The sequence below is a fragment of the Lissotriton helveticus genome, chromosome 4_1, assembly GCF_964261635.1.
Source record: "Lissotriton helveticus chromosome 4_1, aLisHel1.1, whole genome shotgun sequence".
In the NCBI taxonomy this organism is placed as follows: domain Eukaryota; kingdom Metazoa; phylum Chordata; class Amphibia; order Caudata; family Salamandridae; genus Lissotriton; species Lissotriton helveticus.
In genome coordinates, this window is record NC_136063.1 from 717,244,803 (window position 1) to 717,262,488 (window position 17,686).

The window sequence follows — 17,686 nt, forward strand, 5'->3', positions numbered from 1 at the left end:
TTTAGCCTTCCACATCCTGTTCTTTGTGCCACAATAACTTCAAATGTCACCCCAAGGTAGTTGTGATCTGAACAGAGTCAAGTAATTTTGAAAACTCTCCACATATACTTCCCCATTTTCGTTCAAAGGACATTTTTATTACCTTTAGGCTAAAAAAAAGTGACTGGTAATAAATGACTAAAGCTTGCAGTCCTCTTTGGCAACTCCAAGAAAATAGCTGCAATGGCATGTGCCAAAACTGGATATCCTGCCCCATCTAATTTTGGTGAATAGATGTGCACCACAAATACTATATATGGTAGTTCTATTTTGTAATGTTATGTAGTTGCTGTTCTCCAAAGCCAACCATTGCAGCTCCTATTCTCTCCCAGGTGTCTCTGTAGAGGTTTTAGATGATTGCCAAAATCACTATTAATTCAATACAACAGACTGTTCCCCCACATAATTAGGAGTGCAATGTTGCAAAGATCTTTTTTTAAGCAACCTTTGTGAAAGTCTAGGGATACTTGCAATTACATTTTATCTACAGCTATGGGACCAGAATCGTTCTCCAGTGTATATACTTGAAAGAATAAGTTGCCTCCTCAATGCTGTTGTGCGTTGAAAAGGTCCGGAAATTTGAAATTCTCTATACCATATCTGTGCGTAGAAAAGCTCTACAAAAGGCACATTGAAAGGAAGAATTCTGCATACATTTTTAAGCTTGGCTGGGTTCAAGCTGAGCGATAATTACTGTGCTGAAAATATAGGTGCTGGGAACACAATAAATTAGGACGATCTCTGAGCTTCATAATGGGCGAAAATCATACATTAAAAACGTCAACATCCCCAATTTTACCACGTTGGACTTATGTGCTAATTTACTTTTACAAAAACCTAACAGTTGCCTCACCTTTCAGAAATACAGAGGCTTTCAACACCATCCACCCTTTCAGATGCCTATAATTGCTAACATTTCTTGCCTCCTCATGAAACCAGGATGGGTGTTCAGACTGAGGATGTGTGGAGGTACAACATTTTAAAACCACTAGCATATGATCACCTAACATCTACTTTACCCACATTTAGAAGTAATGTGGGTAGCAGTGATAAGATGATTATTCTTCCTCCAAGAGATACAAAAAAAATTCATGAATCTAGATACCTACGTTTACTTTGGTTATGCAAGGCCTGAGAAACAGGATTGTGTCATTTATTGGGAGTTGGTCATCCCCTTGATGTTGGTATGTCTCTTGAATGTATTTTATAGAATTGGCCAAGGATCATACTCCAAACCATTTCCTGAATGTATGGACGTCTAAGGAAGAAGCAGGATGGATTAGTTGGAGCCAAACGTAATGTCTCAACTGTGCTCCCAGTTAGTTTTCAACCCTTGAGGATGACTGTTAATAGGCAGGGTCTGCACAGGGACAATAGACAGCACATTCTGAAGCCTTTATTTCACAGGGGCATTCAAACTGCTCCTTTTATGTTCGTGCACCAAATACTGAGGGAAGGCTCCTGTACTTACAAACTGGCGTGGATGAGCCTGACGGGATCATTTCAAAAGCTGTAATTCCTAGTTAAATAAGATGTCCCTTGGTGTCTGAGAAGCATCACTTGTTTCTAGATCAGAACTCATATTTACATCCTACTTCTTGTGTGAGGTAACCGCTTCCTTCTCTCCAATTTTTGTGTCCTAGTTTTTTCCCTACCTTAACGTTTCTATTGATGGTCATTGTGTTGTATTTTTATTACATCTTGCTGAACCTTAGTTACTCTTGGTTACATTAATAAACGCACTTGTTTGATCACTTTGTGCAGATTACCTTATCCCCAGTCCAAATTCTGCCTTGTGGGCACCCTGAAATATAACCGAGAATTCTTATTGAGTCTCATTTCGGTTGGTGAAATGGGAACAACGTTCTACTAGTCTCTATTGCCAAAGGTGATCTTGCATGTTTAAGGAAATAACTTTGCTTCTCCTTAGTGTAATTGCTTGAGACTTCAGTTTGGTGAGTCATAGGTGTGGCTAGAAAAAGCAAACAATAAAATAGGATAGATATTATTCATGTGTAGTTAGGATTATATCGGAAAGTTTTTTCTTCTATTCCATTAACTTCAATATCCAGTGATGGAGTCCTCCAAAATCGTTATTTTGCTAGAATAATTCTCTTGCTTCGTTTTGTTGTCAAATAGTATAATCCTCCTACTTAACGAATTGGGGGAAGGGGGGGGGGCAAATGTGTGAGATTTGTCTGAAGCATTATACAGTAACACATCTTGATTGAGTATTGTGGGCTGCATTATTGACCACCTCTGTATGGGCTTCCCTGACACACATTTCTGCTGAACTTTCCTAGTTTTATATTTTTTGTTTAACTTCCTGAGATTGTTTCTTTCCAGCAGGGATGCTTCCACCTCCTATTTGCACATCACTTCAGTGTCTGTGCTCTCGCTTCATCCCCTCCCACCAGACTGCTCTGTTGCTGCAGAAATTGGCACATTTGTCTTACTGACTGACTCGCCAAGCTCAATTGAGTGTCATATCGACATTTTGAGTAATATCCGTATGTACTGCGGTGCGTCAGGAAATTCGTTTTATATATTCATTTTCTGCAATGTGTGACTTTCATAAGCTCTTTATTTCTAAAGTTTCATTGTGGACTGCGGGAGGGGTGGTCCTTTGTTCTATGTTCCACCCTAACAAATATATAGCTTCATCAGCTTATGTCAAAGGACCAGCCACATTAGTGCAGCTGGCAACCTTTCGTGCCTCAGCCTCCAGCTGCACAGGCACACTGCCTCTGTAGCGTAACCAGTTGGCATGAATGGCAGGTCATCAGTCAGTGTTTGTCTCCTCCCAGAGGACACACTGTGATTAGTGAGATACGTTCGGATGAAATCCTAGTTTCCAAGCATTTTGCTTAGAAATATGGAATTACTCTTAATTATGCATTACATAGCATCTTATTTTTATTCGTATGGAAAAAAAACTAAGGCTGAAGGTTGAATATTCCTGGGTTCAGTTTGCCCTCTAGGTTTTAGAGCAGTCTGGAACAAGAGGGAAATAGACATCCTTAAACCTGTCTGTAAATCTCTGGTTTCCATTCACCCTGTCGTACCATTCTGTTCCTATTGGGGGATCCTTAATTGTTTGAGTAAAGCACCAATATCTTGCAGGGGTGACCAAGATTTGGGAATATGAGTGCGAAACTAGCTGTCTTATAAAAACATTTGCTCAATTAGTGTACATATAGTCTTTCTTACCAAGGGCACTCTTAAAGGATTAAAATGTGTGTAGCCTTGCAACTCAATTTCATTCATCCTGTGATGGTACATGGTTAATAATTTTTTTTATTGATTTCATTTTTTTATTTTAATTGTTTCGGATAGTTTTCCAGGCGCAGAGTTCCTTTAATTTAGAAAGACCTTTAAGACCTGGCTTCATAGACCGTAATCATACTGCCCTCTGTATAGAATGACTTGTAAAGGTTGCTTGTTATATTTTTTGGGATATCTGTGGTAGTTTGGTGATTACATCAGTTTCTCAGTGCCAGGACGCCTTTTCGGTACTATAAAATATATAACATAACAAAGTGCAGCTAATGGGATTAGGAAATAACTTTAAAAGCTTATCACTAGATTGAGGACTGTGTGCTACAAAAAAGTTGATTGAGTTAAATGTATTGTAAGATTCTTGTACAGACTGATTTACTAGCCTTATAATGAACACCAGTAGTTGCTGGTGTGGCGCGCAGAGAGATTATCCTATGTAATCATTTTATTACACATGCCATTGTACATCCTTTAGACCCTGGCCATTTTAATACGATTTATAAGCAGTGTGTTCCATACGTAACGGTGTAGAATGTATATCACTGCCATGCCATTGTCCATTTATCTATTGTATTTCCCATTTCTTGGATTCAACATCACAACTTTGTATACTAAAACGTGGCCTCAATTTTGTTAAATTGAAGCACCCAACAGTGCCCTTGTGTGCCTACATTCTTGTGGTCATTCCCGCCTAGTGTTTTACACAGACATGAGTTGAAACACAATTTTAGTATAACAATTGATATGACCTTATTGCATTGAAAGTCCTCTGTTTGGGGTTCATGATGCTTGTTGTATTTTTACACACTACACTGTCCACAAGGATAATGGCCTTTAGTGGGTAATACTCCAGTGTGGACTGCGGAGTATTGCTGTCATTTGTTCTGTTTGTACTACCTTTATTGTCTCGCTGGTGAGCTGCTCTCACCTGATGACAAGCCTGCGTTTGGGTGGGGCCCTCCGCAAACCGTACCATTTGCAGAACCTTAAAATGGGATTATGGGTCCTCCAGGTTTCCCAAAATTGCATGTTGCAACATAGTTTGTTACATCTGCCTGACATCAATAGAAATTATTTTCACACCAGCAAAACTTTCTAAGAGTCATAAAAATATTAGCTTATTGAGCTCTATGAAAATACCAACATGTTTTACGACATACATAATGTAGTGTCTCTTCTTCAGGGTATACATTTTAACCTTCAGCAGCCTGATTTTTTTAAGGTTTTGAAAGTTACTAGTTCGAATCAATGTTTTAAAGTCCAAATGATAATTTCTTAATGCAAATTCACAGTGGCAGTTTCTTTTTGTTTTTTTTTGGTCCTCATCTCACCTATCAAGCTTCTGCAGGTTTTATGAAGCCGCTTTCATGATCTGTGGTCCCTACGGCTTGCCGCACTCGCTTGTGTCGTCCGACCGGTCCCTTTTTGTGAGGGAGCCTGGTGTAATCATTAGACCAATTATATTAATCTTAAATTTTGGCCCCATCTCACAAAAGGATGCCAGATGTTTATTGGCTTATCTTCTGCGCCCTCGTAGTCTAGCCGAGCCATGGAGAATGAGGCCATAAGCCAATCTTCCCTTTGTGGAGGTAGGGGGTCTTTCCACCTCTTGCAAATTTGCCTTCGTGCCAACAACACCAGATAAATTAATAGGCCTCTGTTTTTCTGAGAGAGGGTCTGGCTAAGTCGGCCATCATCTCCAAAAAACACTAATGACATGTTAATATCTATAGTGGTGTTGAGAATATCTCGAATATTGTCGCCCACCTCTGTCCAGAATTTTGCAAGTACTGGACACTCTAGGAAGATATGTAGGTCATTAGCAAGAGGTAGTAAACATCTGGGACATTTAGGGGATGGCTCTGGAGCAAACTTGGCGATCTTAGCGGGGGTATAATAGAGCCTGTTAATGATGAAAAAATGGTTTTCCTTTAAACAAGTAAGGCTTGACATATTTATACAAAACCTTTAAAGAGGGCTCATACAAGGTCTCTATCGATGGCCCAAGGGGGGTTTCGGTCCACACTGCAGCTAAAGGGGGTGCCTCGTGATCCTCAGCTTCCAGCAAGTTGTTATACCATACAGAGATTTCCTTCTTAATTGCCACATCCCTTCGATCTCTCCATTCCCGCTAACCTCCCCCTTCTCTGCATCGTACCATGACACCAACTGTAGATATTTAAATCTAGAGAACCCTGGCCCAATCTTTGCTCTCAAGTATTCCCATGGATGTATCCCCCCGGAGTCTACAAGCTCGGCCCAGGTGGTGATGCCTGCCCTTATGGGCAACGCCAAACTGTCCCTGAGGCAACCCGGTGTTCCTGGTGTATCCCATACAGGGGCACTGTCCGAGTAGTATCCTATGCACCAACTGCATCTGACCCTATACCATAGCTCCAGGGCCGCCCTCAGAACCTTCAGGCATACCCGCTTAAAGAATTTTGGGGACCCAAACTTATATAGAAAAGCCTCGCCATCCCCTCCTCCCTCTGTAGTGGCAGTTTCGAATTATAGATGTGTAAAAGACTTCAGATGAAATTAAATATGATAATTCCAATTTGTGAAAGTCCCTCCATATGTCTATTAGTTGCCCTGAATTGTAAATACTGCCTGGGAATTGATGACTATATGCTGTGTCAGACCTCTGTTTTCCAGTGGTGATACAAAGCAGTAGCGGCTGGTCCGTTGGGGCGTTGCCCGCCCGCACCCGCAGCTCCCTCGGCGTACTCTGAACTGAAGTAAACTCTCAGTTTACTTAAGTTCAAAACGCCGAGGGACAATGCCTGTCAGTCAGCATGATGCAGGACCGCCCACCCCCTTCAGAGTCTGAAGGGGGTGGGCGGTCCTGTGTCATGTTGACTGACAGGCATAAGGCATTGTTTGGGGCAGGCAGCAGCACACAGGTGCGAATGAGTGGGGACAGAGGCACATTTTTCAGCCTTGCCCATGCATGCGCACTTGTGCCCACGCATGCCCATTAGAAGAGCGAAACCTCGCTCTCCTAATGGGCAGGCGGGCAGAAAGCAACCATGCCCTGTGTCAATCCTGGCGCTGCTCCAGCGCCAGGATTGGCTGAGGACGGAGGGCGGGGTTTCCGCTCCAGTGAAGGCTCCAAGGTCCCAGGATGCGGCGCTGACGGACGGCGGTCAGGTAAATTAAAATGACCCTTTTTATTTATGTAATTATATTGGATTAGGTTGGGGTTAACGATTTATTTCATAGTTTTTGTGTATTGTGTCCTCAAGAAAGGGCCAGGGCCTGAGAGGAGCATCTGAGTGCTACTGAACTAATTGGGCAGTCATCCGCGAATTGTTTGCAGGCAAATGGCTGCTCTAGCAGTTAGCACTTTTTTTTGTGCAAATTAACGACTCTCTGGCACAGGGGTTTTTAAGTGAAGGTATTAATAAGGGCCCTGGCAGGTATTCCCGGGATTCGCCGAGTTGCATTTGCATTTAATTAATCTTAAGTAAAGCTGCAAAACAAACAGCTGTAATTCAAGCTAACATGGGAAATGTGCTACATGAGGCCGTCCGTCCAATAAGACGAAACACAACGCATTTCTTTTATTCCAAGGCGGCAAATGTGTAGCAGAGGCCATTATTTCCAGTTAACCACTCATAACCCGGCCTTTGCACATAGTGGTGTGTCTAGAAACATTGCAAGCGAACGGTAACTATTTCTCTGCTGTGAAGAAATGCAGCCGGCTTTTCCAAACAACCCAGAGCTACATAAGTGAGGTAGCAAGGCAGTCGACAGGCCCAGGTTAAGGGGTGCGTTCAGTCAGTATTGCCCCTGCATAGTGTGAACAGTTAATGGCAGGAATTGTATGCACTGAGACTGAGCTCTTTGTGGTGGTTTATGGGGTTAATTTAATTTCAGCGATCGAGGAGTAGCACAGAGTGGGGTACCATCGATGGCTTAGTTTATTATTGAAGGGCCTCAACAGGAGTGAGAGTTTGCGGTTACGTTTAGCTGATCATGGTTTTCATGTTTTGCTGTGGGTTGAACGTGTTGTGTGCTAAATTTTACCGGGTAAGAGTTGTGCTGAATTGCTGTGTGTTGAATTATATCAGCATTCAGGTGCTTTACATTACATGCTACGGGTGCATTATTTCGTACTTTCAGTGTCCCGAATGTGCTCAGAAATGAATTCCAATTAAGGTTATCGAATGTTTGTGTCCCAGAATGTCTTATGCTGATTGGATTGCTGGGTGGTTACCTGCTGTAGAACGTGTTGATGTCAGATGGGTTGCATGACTCCCATATTTTTCATGGATTATGGGGCATCACACTGTGATAGCCTGAAGTTGAATGGGTTCAAATCTCCCAATCAATTTGAATGTCGTGTTTAGAAGGGGCTGTTTTGTATGATAACATTTTGAACATGTATGTTGAGTTTAGTAATCCCAGTTGTTCTTTTATTATTGGTATGTTCATCTGTGGTCTTTTTCCTAGTTTGGACAGGACTCGTTGTGTGTCTTGCACCCACTATCTTCCTGTTGTTGTACAACAACTTACACACAAAGATGACTAATCCAATTAGCCAGTAAGGCGTTATCAATCCTCCAGAGCAGCATCTAGGCTTGAGTACACAACAGATTATCTGCTCGGCGGGCGCTCCCTGGCACTGCCTGCTTTTACGCACTATCTCATGCCCATCGGGTTGCAATGTGAAATCCGCACCATCAAAAGTTACCCTTCGAACTGCACTGGCGCCAAGAGGTCACGGCGTTGGCACCCTACCCTGTACAGACCACCTCCTGACAACAAGAGCAACTGTGATTCTCAAACACAGAATGCAACACGGCTGCAAAGTGCCCCTTTGAAGAAAGCAATGCACAAGGTGCCTATCGGAACAAAGGCATGGTGTTATATCCTAGTGTGCCATGGGCTCTGGGTTCAAGCACGTTCAACATGTGAACCACATACACAACTGCTCTCTCCATGCCACACATCATATCCCAAGCCTGTAGACTCCAAGTCATGCTCTGACAGGCAGCCTCGGAGTTTTATCCCAACGAGCAAAGTGAGTCTGGCTCCATGTAGAGCATGAACGCTGTTCTACGCGCCTCGTGCCATCACGAGTTCGAATCTTCAATGCCCAGCATCGTGCATCTTTATTCTAATTCCCCGGTCCCCGGGGCCCTGGAGGTTGTACGGGCTCACTGGCTACGCTCACTTGCCGCCATGCGGGCTGGCAATAATTTGCCGCCTTACCACTTTCAAATGTCACCAGCCGCCACTGATACAAAGTCTCCCACCTAGTTGAATAGTTTCCAAATCCATTTTTCTGCACAATTTGCCTTGAAATAAAACCATGAAAAGATGATGGGGTAAGCGTTTTTTTCTGTTTCTTCATAATGTCCATAATAAGCATCAACATCCAGCGTGCTGTCGAGAGCAAAACGTTTTAAGTAGTTTTACCTGTTTTTCTCCAAATTGTGTTCAGCAGTTTTCCAGTAGCAGAGTTTCTTAATTTTTCATTCATTCGATTTGATGAGCTTGATTCAGACATGGTTAGTACACAATCTTGTCTTCTTTTTGGAAGACAATTTGCCTCTGGAGAGACAAACCAATCATTTGACTTCCATCTTCTTTCTCCTGTTGAGGGTGCTGAGAATAACTACTCCACTCGTTCACACTAAATCCAATTGGATTGTGGTTCAGGGAGCTATTCTTAGTCTCATGACTATTGCAACCCCCCTCTTTCTGGGTTGGGTGTGCCGAAGACGCAGTAGTACATCCAAAATGCAGCGCAATAATTAGCACTTGGATGGCCTAGGTCTGCCTCTTCTGACTTCAATGCACTACATTGACTTCCTGTGAGAAAAGAATCATAGTCCATATTACTGGAGGAAGTAATTCAGCATCTCTGTTTGGGCACTCGTTACATTCCCAGGATGCATTGCTTCTTTCAGTCCCCAGATTTATTCAAGGCCCAGCCAGTGGCATGACTTTTTCTGTAGCAACAGCATAATTATGAAATACTCTGCTTCAAAAGGTTTTAGAAAATGTCTACCCTCCCCCATTTTAGAAACGCCGTAGAGACCTGGCTATGTAGACCGTAATCATGCTGCTCTCTGTATAGATTGGATCACAGTGGAAGCTTGCTATATCTTTTGGGATCTCTATATGGTAGTTTGGTATTTGTATCAGTTTCTTAGTGTCCGAATACCTTTTTGTTGTTATTTGCAAACACTATAACATAACATTATAAACTGCAGCTAATGGGGTTAAGAACAGCATAAAGTTTTTAGCACGTTGTTGTATGCTTCAAAATCAATAAACTTCAGTGTATAAAAGGTTTATCACTAGATTGAGGACAGTGCGCTACAGTTAAGTTGCTTGAGTTCAATGTATTGTAAAATTCTTGTACAGACTGGCCTGGTCTGGCCTCTTTTTAACGGGATTAGGGATACCTTGTGATGGCCATATGTTTTTAGAGCAAGATACTTTTATAATTTTTCAACAATTAATGAGATTTGTCTTAAAGAATTTTATAGGTTCTGTTTTTCCCTCCTAAGTGAGATTGTTTTTATTTATACGTGCAGTCAATGGGCAGCTAAGTGAAGGACACCTACAGCATATAAAGAGATTCATTTGGTGGTTCTCGGTATGGGAAAACATCAGATGAAGTCTCCCCATACTACTCCCCCTTCATAAGGGTTTCTATAAGGGGTTTGCTGAACCTGGTCAGGTCTGTCTGAGGCGTAGAATTGTCATTATAGATCTCCTCCTCCTCCTGGAATTTCCTCCCCCTTCAGATAGATCCTTTATTTTGTTTCATCCCCCTTTGTTTGATCTTGGACTTTGCCAGTGTATGATGAAGAGTTTGGGTTTGCTGTAGATTCCTCGTCCCATAGAGGAAAGTACATCTTGAAGGAGTATCTAAAGCCACTAATTTCATAACTCCTCTAATCCCTTCTGCCGGTGGATGGAGAAAAGTCAGGCACCAGTGGGGGAGTGGATTGTGATCTAATGTCGGAAAAATGAGTAAAGCATGTTTCTCCAGGTTGCCTGATAGAAGTACTCCCAGACCTACCTGAGCCTCATTTTGTACTGACTTTCTGACAAGCCGAGCAGACCAGGACGCCAGCCTTACAGAATTTCTGAGACCGAAGAAAGCAATACTTCCCCTACCCCTCTGGAAGGGGGTCAGGGGTGTTAAAGTTTTTATCATCCAGACAGTGTTGCAGGATTTTTAGGATAATCATAGACCTTCGGTTACTGGATCTTTTCTTCCGCACAACCACTTTAAGGTGAACACTTTACAGAGGGTTAATCCTTTGATTTTAAAAAATGTCATAACAAAACAAACTTGCAGGATGCCTACCTGATTACACTTCACCCATCATAGCTTTATTAGGTTTGCGGTGGGCAGTTTCCACTGGCAGTTTTGGGTGTTCCCCTTCAGCTTGAAGACTTCCTCCAGGGTCTTCACCAAAGTCCTGGCTCCAATTATGGGTCTTTTACTTGTTCACGGAGTAGTAGTTCACTCTATATCTGGATGCCCTTATTTGGTCTCCTGATCATCCAGACACATCAGAAGTCTGGTTTTCTAATCCACTGGCAGAAGTCCAATCTTCAACCAGAACAGCGACTGGATTACATAGGAGCTACTTGCTACACAGTGCAGGGACTGACGCTGCTCCCAGAATCCAGGAAGAACAAGCTTAGGACTTCAATACAGAGTATGTTGATGAAGCAGGAGGCTACAGCCAATGAGTGGCTATGTGTTTGTGTGAACATGGTAAGATACTAATTATTTCACTTTAACATGCGTTTTTGTGCCTGCTTATGGAAATTATACAGATTCTGGGGATTTGTTTTCCTTCCTTTCAGGCGGCAAGTAGGAGTTTGTTCTTGGGGTGCAACTCCACCTGGGCTAAGTAGTTTCCAAAAATCCACAGTGTAGGGAAGTGCCCCTTTTTGCTTAGGTACCCCTCACTTTTTGCCCGACACATGATGCGCTTTGACTTGGTGTGACCTGGGTTCCTACCAATCACATTCCCAGGGCCTGAGTTCTTTCCCAAAGCTGCACCTTTGTACCCACAATTGGCACATCTCTGGCCACAGATAAGCCCCTTGTAAAAGGTACCAAGGGCACTGTGACCAGAGAAGGTCTCGAAGGGCTGCAGCACCTATTGTGCCACCCTTGTAGGCCCTGTACCTTAACACCCTCACACTGCCACTGCAGGCTGTGTTTTGTTGCAGAGAAGCATGACGTTGACATGGCACACATCCCTGTGTGCCATGCCTGCAGCCCACTGCCTGATGCCTAGGTAAGTCACCCCTCTAGAAGGGTGCACTAGCCCCAGGTGAGGGTGCAGTGTCATGAGCCCTGTACCCCTACAGTGTCTAAGCCCATTCATAGACATTGTAAGTGTAGTAAAACCATAAAGAGTATATGGTCTGGGGGTTGGTGATTACTAAGTCCACAGCTCTATTATGGTAGCAAACTTCTCAGCATATTAAACCGTAAACAGAGGGGATCTTAGAGAGGCCCCCTGGGAAACAACCAACCCTATTGTGGTTCCTGAAATGCTGCCTGCCATTTGCTACCACCAGGCAGCTTTTTGCACCCCTTTGTAGAGAGCCCCGCTCTCTGGGTCTAGGATGGGCTGGGTCCACGAGAGGGGAAGCTTCAAAGGCCTGTTGCCTTTTCTAAGCTCTCCCTGCCTTTTGCTGCCCCCAGCAACTGGCTCCCTACGGTTCTGCCTCCCACTTTGGGTGAGAGGATCAGTGGGAAAACAGAGCTAGGAGGAGAGGTGTGCCCAGCTTCGCAAACCCCATCCCTCAGGTGGGGGAGGCAAGGTGGAGCAAACATCTCATTCCCCTCCATCTTGGAGATGAGGGGACCGAACCAATTAGCGAGAATCCAAGCAAGTCCAGAAGCCCCCAGAGACCGAAGGACTTGCCCTACACTCAACTAACACTGTCTCCCGTGAGCACTAGATTTGCACAATCAAAGACTCAACCCCAGAATCTGCATCCAGGCGGTTCCGCGATTCTGCACCCCACGGCCTGAATTCGAGTGGCCCAATACCAGAAGGTGGTCTCCCCAGCGATCTTGACCTGGGATCCCTGACCTCCCTCAATCGTAAAGCCTACACCGGCAGCCTCAACCTGAAGGGTCCCCCCAACCGTGACTGGAAGTGGTAAGAAGAACCCGACGCCCCACTGCCTTGGGTGGCCTACCCGACGGTGCCCAGGCATCCCCCAAGATCCCAAATTACCTCTCCTGCCGGTGGTCGCTTCCAGAAAGCCTCCCTGCCTGAGCCTGAAGCATCCTTACTGAACTGAATATCTCCTTTGACATCTACAGGGTCCCAGACGTCGCCTTGGCACTCTCACCCGGCCGTCCCTGTGCTGCTGGTTGTGCAGCTCCTGTGCAGATTGTTGGTCCCTACAGTGCTCATCTTAACCACAGGAGCCTTCCTCCCACACCAGAGTTGCCTGCTCGTATGCAGCCCCTGACCGAAGGCCCACTTGGCCTATTGGCTAACATTGCCTAACAAAGCCAAATTAATGTGTCCTTGTGTGACGCAACTGGTGCTCATGTAAAGCGCTCCGATACCTTCGGCTCAAGTTTGCGCTATATAAAACTGAGAAAGAAAGATTGGGCTTCAGCACCCAGCATCCCCAGTGCCACTGATGGTGCTATTTGAGTGCCTACCTGGACCTTGTGTAACCTTAGCCCTCAACCCCAAAAGTCATGCCTGTAAGGATACTACTTATCTGTAAAACCGATAACCATTTTTCTCCCATAGGGACTAATGTTGTGTGTTTGTTCCAAAAATGTTCTTAGTGTTTGAACTTCTGTTTTGCATGGGAAGAACACAACTATGTTTTAAACTGATAATTGTCATACTTGCCTGTAAGTGACAATATCTATGGTGTGATATCTAGGCATAGTCTATGTAATCCAGAAGTAATGAGAAAGTAAGCTAAACTAATACTGTGTAATTTAAACTGCTTTTTGAACCAATACAAACCTCTACAGATTGCAAACTCAATCCCAATTGCACTTCGTGAAATGTTCTATCATCGATTGTATATTTTACCTACCTGTACCAAGACCTACTTGGTTCTAGACAATAAAACGTAAGTATACCTTTTTATACTTACCCAATTATCTGGATTCAGTCTGAGTGTGTGCATTCAGTCTTGAGTGAATACAAAAATGCTTAACACACCCTCTGGATAAGCATTAATGTTGACCCACACTACCACAAAGAGAGCTACTAGTATTTACCTAATTTAGCCTCTGCTATACCTCTGGGGATCCACTGGACTCTTTACACACTATACCTTACTTTGGTATGGTATATACAGAGCCAGCCTCCTACACGCAGTCACTGGCAGCCTTCTCATCAGTCACCATGAACTAATCCCAGTTGCATCTTCCTTATAAGACAATCTAGCATGGTGGACAATGCCTTCTAACTTAAAGAATCTCAGTTCACATACTGCAACCCAGTAGTCCTGACCGCAATTGATGGCAGTTTTGGGTGGGGGTGGACCAGGAAGACTGATTGCTCTGGGTCACTGGGGAACGGAATGGAAGAGATATATGGAAAGAGCTATGGCAGTCGGGAAAGCAATACAATACTATACTCCTCTAGTGAGGGGAAAGGTTTTAGTGATTGATTCAGACAGACAACAATGTAACCACAGCTTACCCAAGTTATCAGTTCGGTACAGGCTCAAAATCTATAAATCATACAGTACAGCAGATTTGTATCTGTGGACAGAATGACCTCTTAGATCTCAGAGCTTTTTATCAAGTGATTCTTGAACACATAGGCAGACTCTCTCAGCAGGACCCTTCTGAGCTCACAGGATTTCAGCCGGAGCCCTCATATTTTGGAAATAAATGCTGGAGGGGAGTCCCTAGGATAGACTTGTTTGCAGCATGCCAAAATTCCCAACTACCTCTATTTGTCAAGATTTCACAAGCAGATGGCAGTGGACGTGGCGTCTTTGACTAGCAGATGGGTCTCTGAGCTCCCCCCATTCCTCTGATCCCAAGAGCATTCGCAAGGCTATAAGGAGAGGCAGCAGATATGGCGTTAGTTCTTCCTTTTTGGGCAAGGAGACCGTGGTTTCCTTTGCTGGGACGTCTACAGCTGGGTCAGATATCCCCTTCCCCCTATGTTTCCTCCTCTTCCTTTAGAGACTCTGGGCCATTTAAAACTATTGGTTTGGAGGTTGGAAGGGAAGGCTTTCTGAATAAGATTGTCTGTAGCTCCCTACAAGCATCTAAAAGGGGTCTACTAACTAATATTATGATCACCACTGGGCTGCCTTTGATTCATGGTATTCTCAGAGTTCCTTCGATCCTATCTCTGCTGCAACATCTATTTTACTTCAATTTCTACAGGAGGGCTTGGATATGTTGTTTATAACCATCTTAGTTTACACTGGGCTGCAATTTGATAGTTTAGGTCTCCCTGGAATTAAATGTCTACAATTGACTGATAGGTCTCAAAAGTTTAAACCCCTTGAAGAGTTTTGTTACGAAAGGTACGCATACCTTTTCATTCTTGGGATTTACTGTTCGTTTTGGCTTTCCTACAGAAGGGCCAATTTGAGCCTTTAGAGACCATTCGTTAAAGTTCCTAATCTTTTAAGAATTTTTTTATGGTTGCCTTTACCACGGCTAGGCACTTAGGTGAGCATTGGTCTTTTGTTTGTAGACATCCATACTTGAAGGTCTTAAAGGACCGTATCATCCTCTCTCTAGATTCAACATTCCTGTTGACAATCAATTCCAAATTTCACAGGAGTCAAGAGATTGTTCTCCCTATTCTAAAACCCATGTTGAGAGCATGGATCCTTTAATACATGTTTTGGGATGTGGTCAGGGCTGCAAGGATCTAGCTAAATAGAATATCTGAATATAGAGTTTCAGATTCTTTTTGTCAACTTCTGGCTTGTAAAGAGGAGCAAAAAGCCCTACTCTTCCACCTTAGCAAAGTGGATGAAATCTTTATCTTTCACTTATCAGGCTTTTGGCGAAGAAATTCCGGGTTCAATTAGGGCCCACACCACTAGAGCCATGGCTACCTCCCGGGCTGAATGGGCAGGTGTCTCAACTGAAGATATTTGCAAGGTTGCCAGCTCGGCTTCTGCTCCATTTATGGCACACTATAGATTGCATGTTGCTCAGGGTTCTGCATTTGGTTCTCAAATAGTCTTGGGTTTGATGTCAGGATAATGTACTAAACTCCTTAGTTTGTTAATGTTCATTTTTTTACCCTAGAATCTCCGAAAAGCATGAGTGGTGTAAGAATGAAATAAAATGCTGTTAACTTTATCCAAGTGTTCTGGTTTTATCTCAGCTGATGCAATATCTTTCCTTTGATATACCTCAATTCTTAAGGAATGGGACAAGAAAGGAAAAGCGGAAGTAATGGCCGGATTATTACTGATAATCTTAATTTCTATGATTCTTCCTTATTCATTGCAGCACTTACAACCCACCCTTACTGGTAATCTTAATTGCTCTGATTCTTCCTTATTCATCGCAGTACTTAAGACTCATCCTCCCGGGTCCCTTTATCAGCCCTCATTGGTCCTGATCTAGAACAGGAAGTCAAAGATGGAGTGAGGGGCTTCATGGGTAGGTTCTATCCAGGACGTAGGAAGGGAAAACAACTTGGGACGCAATGACACCGGTATAGTGAATGGGCATATTCCCCCAATTCATAAGTACTGGGACCAGTAAGGAAGAATGGAAGTAATGAAGATTACCAGTAAGTAATCCGCCCATCAGTTGCATCGCTGAATCAAGGAGCTGACCAAACAGACTCCTGATCCCTTCATCAAAAAATTAGAAAAGTTCTACATTGATCATACTTGAAAGTGAAAGATAAGCTGTAAATGCATTGAAACACGTACAAAAGTAACATTAGGTACTTGAACAGCTAATGTTTGTAGATCCTCTCCCCGGCATATAGAAACTTCTAACTGAAGTGCTACTGTAATAACAGTAGCAAGATGCTCCGACAAGGTTGATTTTTATTTACTCTGATGGTGGCTGCTGGTTGTGGATTTCTTCTGGAAGGTGATTCCTCATGTACTGCATCTTCATATGCTACCTACTACCCACGCAACTACGTTATAGTATTTTCTGACCGTTTTCAGGCTTGCAGCTGAGTAACAATGGCAGAGAGAGTGAAGGGATTCTTGATCTGCTTCATTGATTGCACTAACCTGTGCATCTGTGTGCTTCAATCATTTGGATTTTCACTAATTTATGGGTGCCTGAAGAGTCCTTAAAATGTACATCTATTTAGATACTGACATCAGAATGTTTTAAAGCAAAATCCAAAGTGGAATTTGATGTCCTTGCTCCTGACTGTCGCATACTTTTTGGAAATGATTGCTAAAAAATAAGTGTAGGTACAGATCCCTGCGCGACAACTGATCTGAACTTGATTTGTATCATGTGTGTATACCCTTGCTGATGTGCCCCACCAGGCTTTGAGTGCTTCAAACACTGCAGATCTGTTGCAGAAATAATTTTGCTGTGTTGTCACTGGTCTGATTCATGTACTTTTATTTCACAGAATAAAGGAGTTTAAAGCAGCCCTCCTGAAAGCTTTCAAGACGACCCGATCTGAATCCATTGCTGTTGCGCGGCTTCTCGAGATTATCAACAAAGTCAACAACGACCCCTTCGACCATGATGAAGTGCAGCAGGCTCTGGAAACCATGCAAAGTGACAATCAAGTCATGCTTTCTGAGGATGTAGTCTTTCTGATCTGAAGAGTCTATATTTTGTGTATTTGTACAAATAGATCAATAATATATCAATGTATAGTGTAACAAATATATATGAATTTATAGCAAATAGTTTTTATGGTTTTGTAAAATCCTACACAATACTCTTAAGCGCAAAATAAAATAAAAAATGATCACATGCAGATTTTCTTGTAATGTATTTTTTCCCCAGTCTGTGGTCTGATTTGCATTTGCGGATTCTGGGAGCCATAGTCTATTCTTTGGTGTCCTATATTCAGCCTGCCAGTTGGTTCCATGGCTTGCCACATGGTAAGCTGCTCAAATGACAGGCTGTTACTAGCAAGTTTAATTATCTGCCCAATAAAACACAAAAACATCCCTAAATCTTAAGAGATTAAAAACGGGGAGCATTCTGTTATGTGTAGGGTTCCAAATAGAACCTGGGTATGTTGGGTAAAAGCAGTCGTTTTCAATAAATGCTCCCATGTTAACCCATTACATCAGGCTGGACTGGCAAAGTACTACTTCTAAACTACTGACACGAATATGGGTAGATCAGTAAATGGCCTGCATTAGATCAGGGCACGAGTCGGGGTACCACGTGGGTGGACGTCGTTCC

At 43.2% G+C, this 17,686-nt stretch overlaps 1 protein-coding gene across 1 annotated transcript in view; it reads left to right on the forward strand.

Annotated features, from left to right (window-relative positions):
* Nucleotides 1–17,245, forward strand: part of LOC144827307 (maternal DNA replication licensing factor mcm3-like) — a 213,928-nt gene extending 196,683 nt beyond the window's left edge. Inside the window, exon 17 of the mRNA XM_078685676.1 lies at nucleotides 16,893–17,245. Coding sequence (XP_078541802.1) covers nucleotides 16,893–17,091 — 199 coding nt within the window. The 3' untranslated portion in view covers nucleotides 17,092–17,245. The remainder of the gene's footprint in view (nucleotides 1–16,892) is intronic.
* The last annotated feature ends 441 nt before the right edge of the window (nucleotides 17,246–17,686 follow it).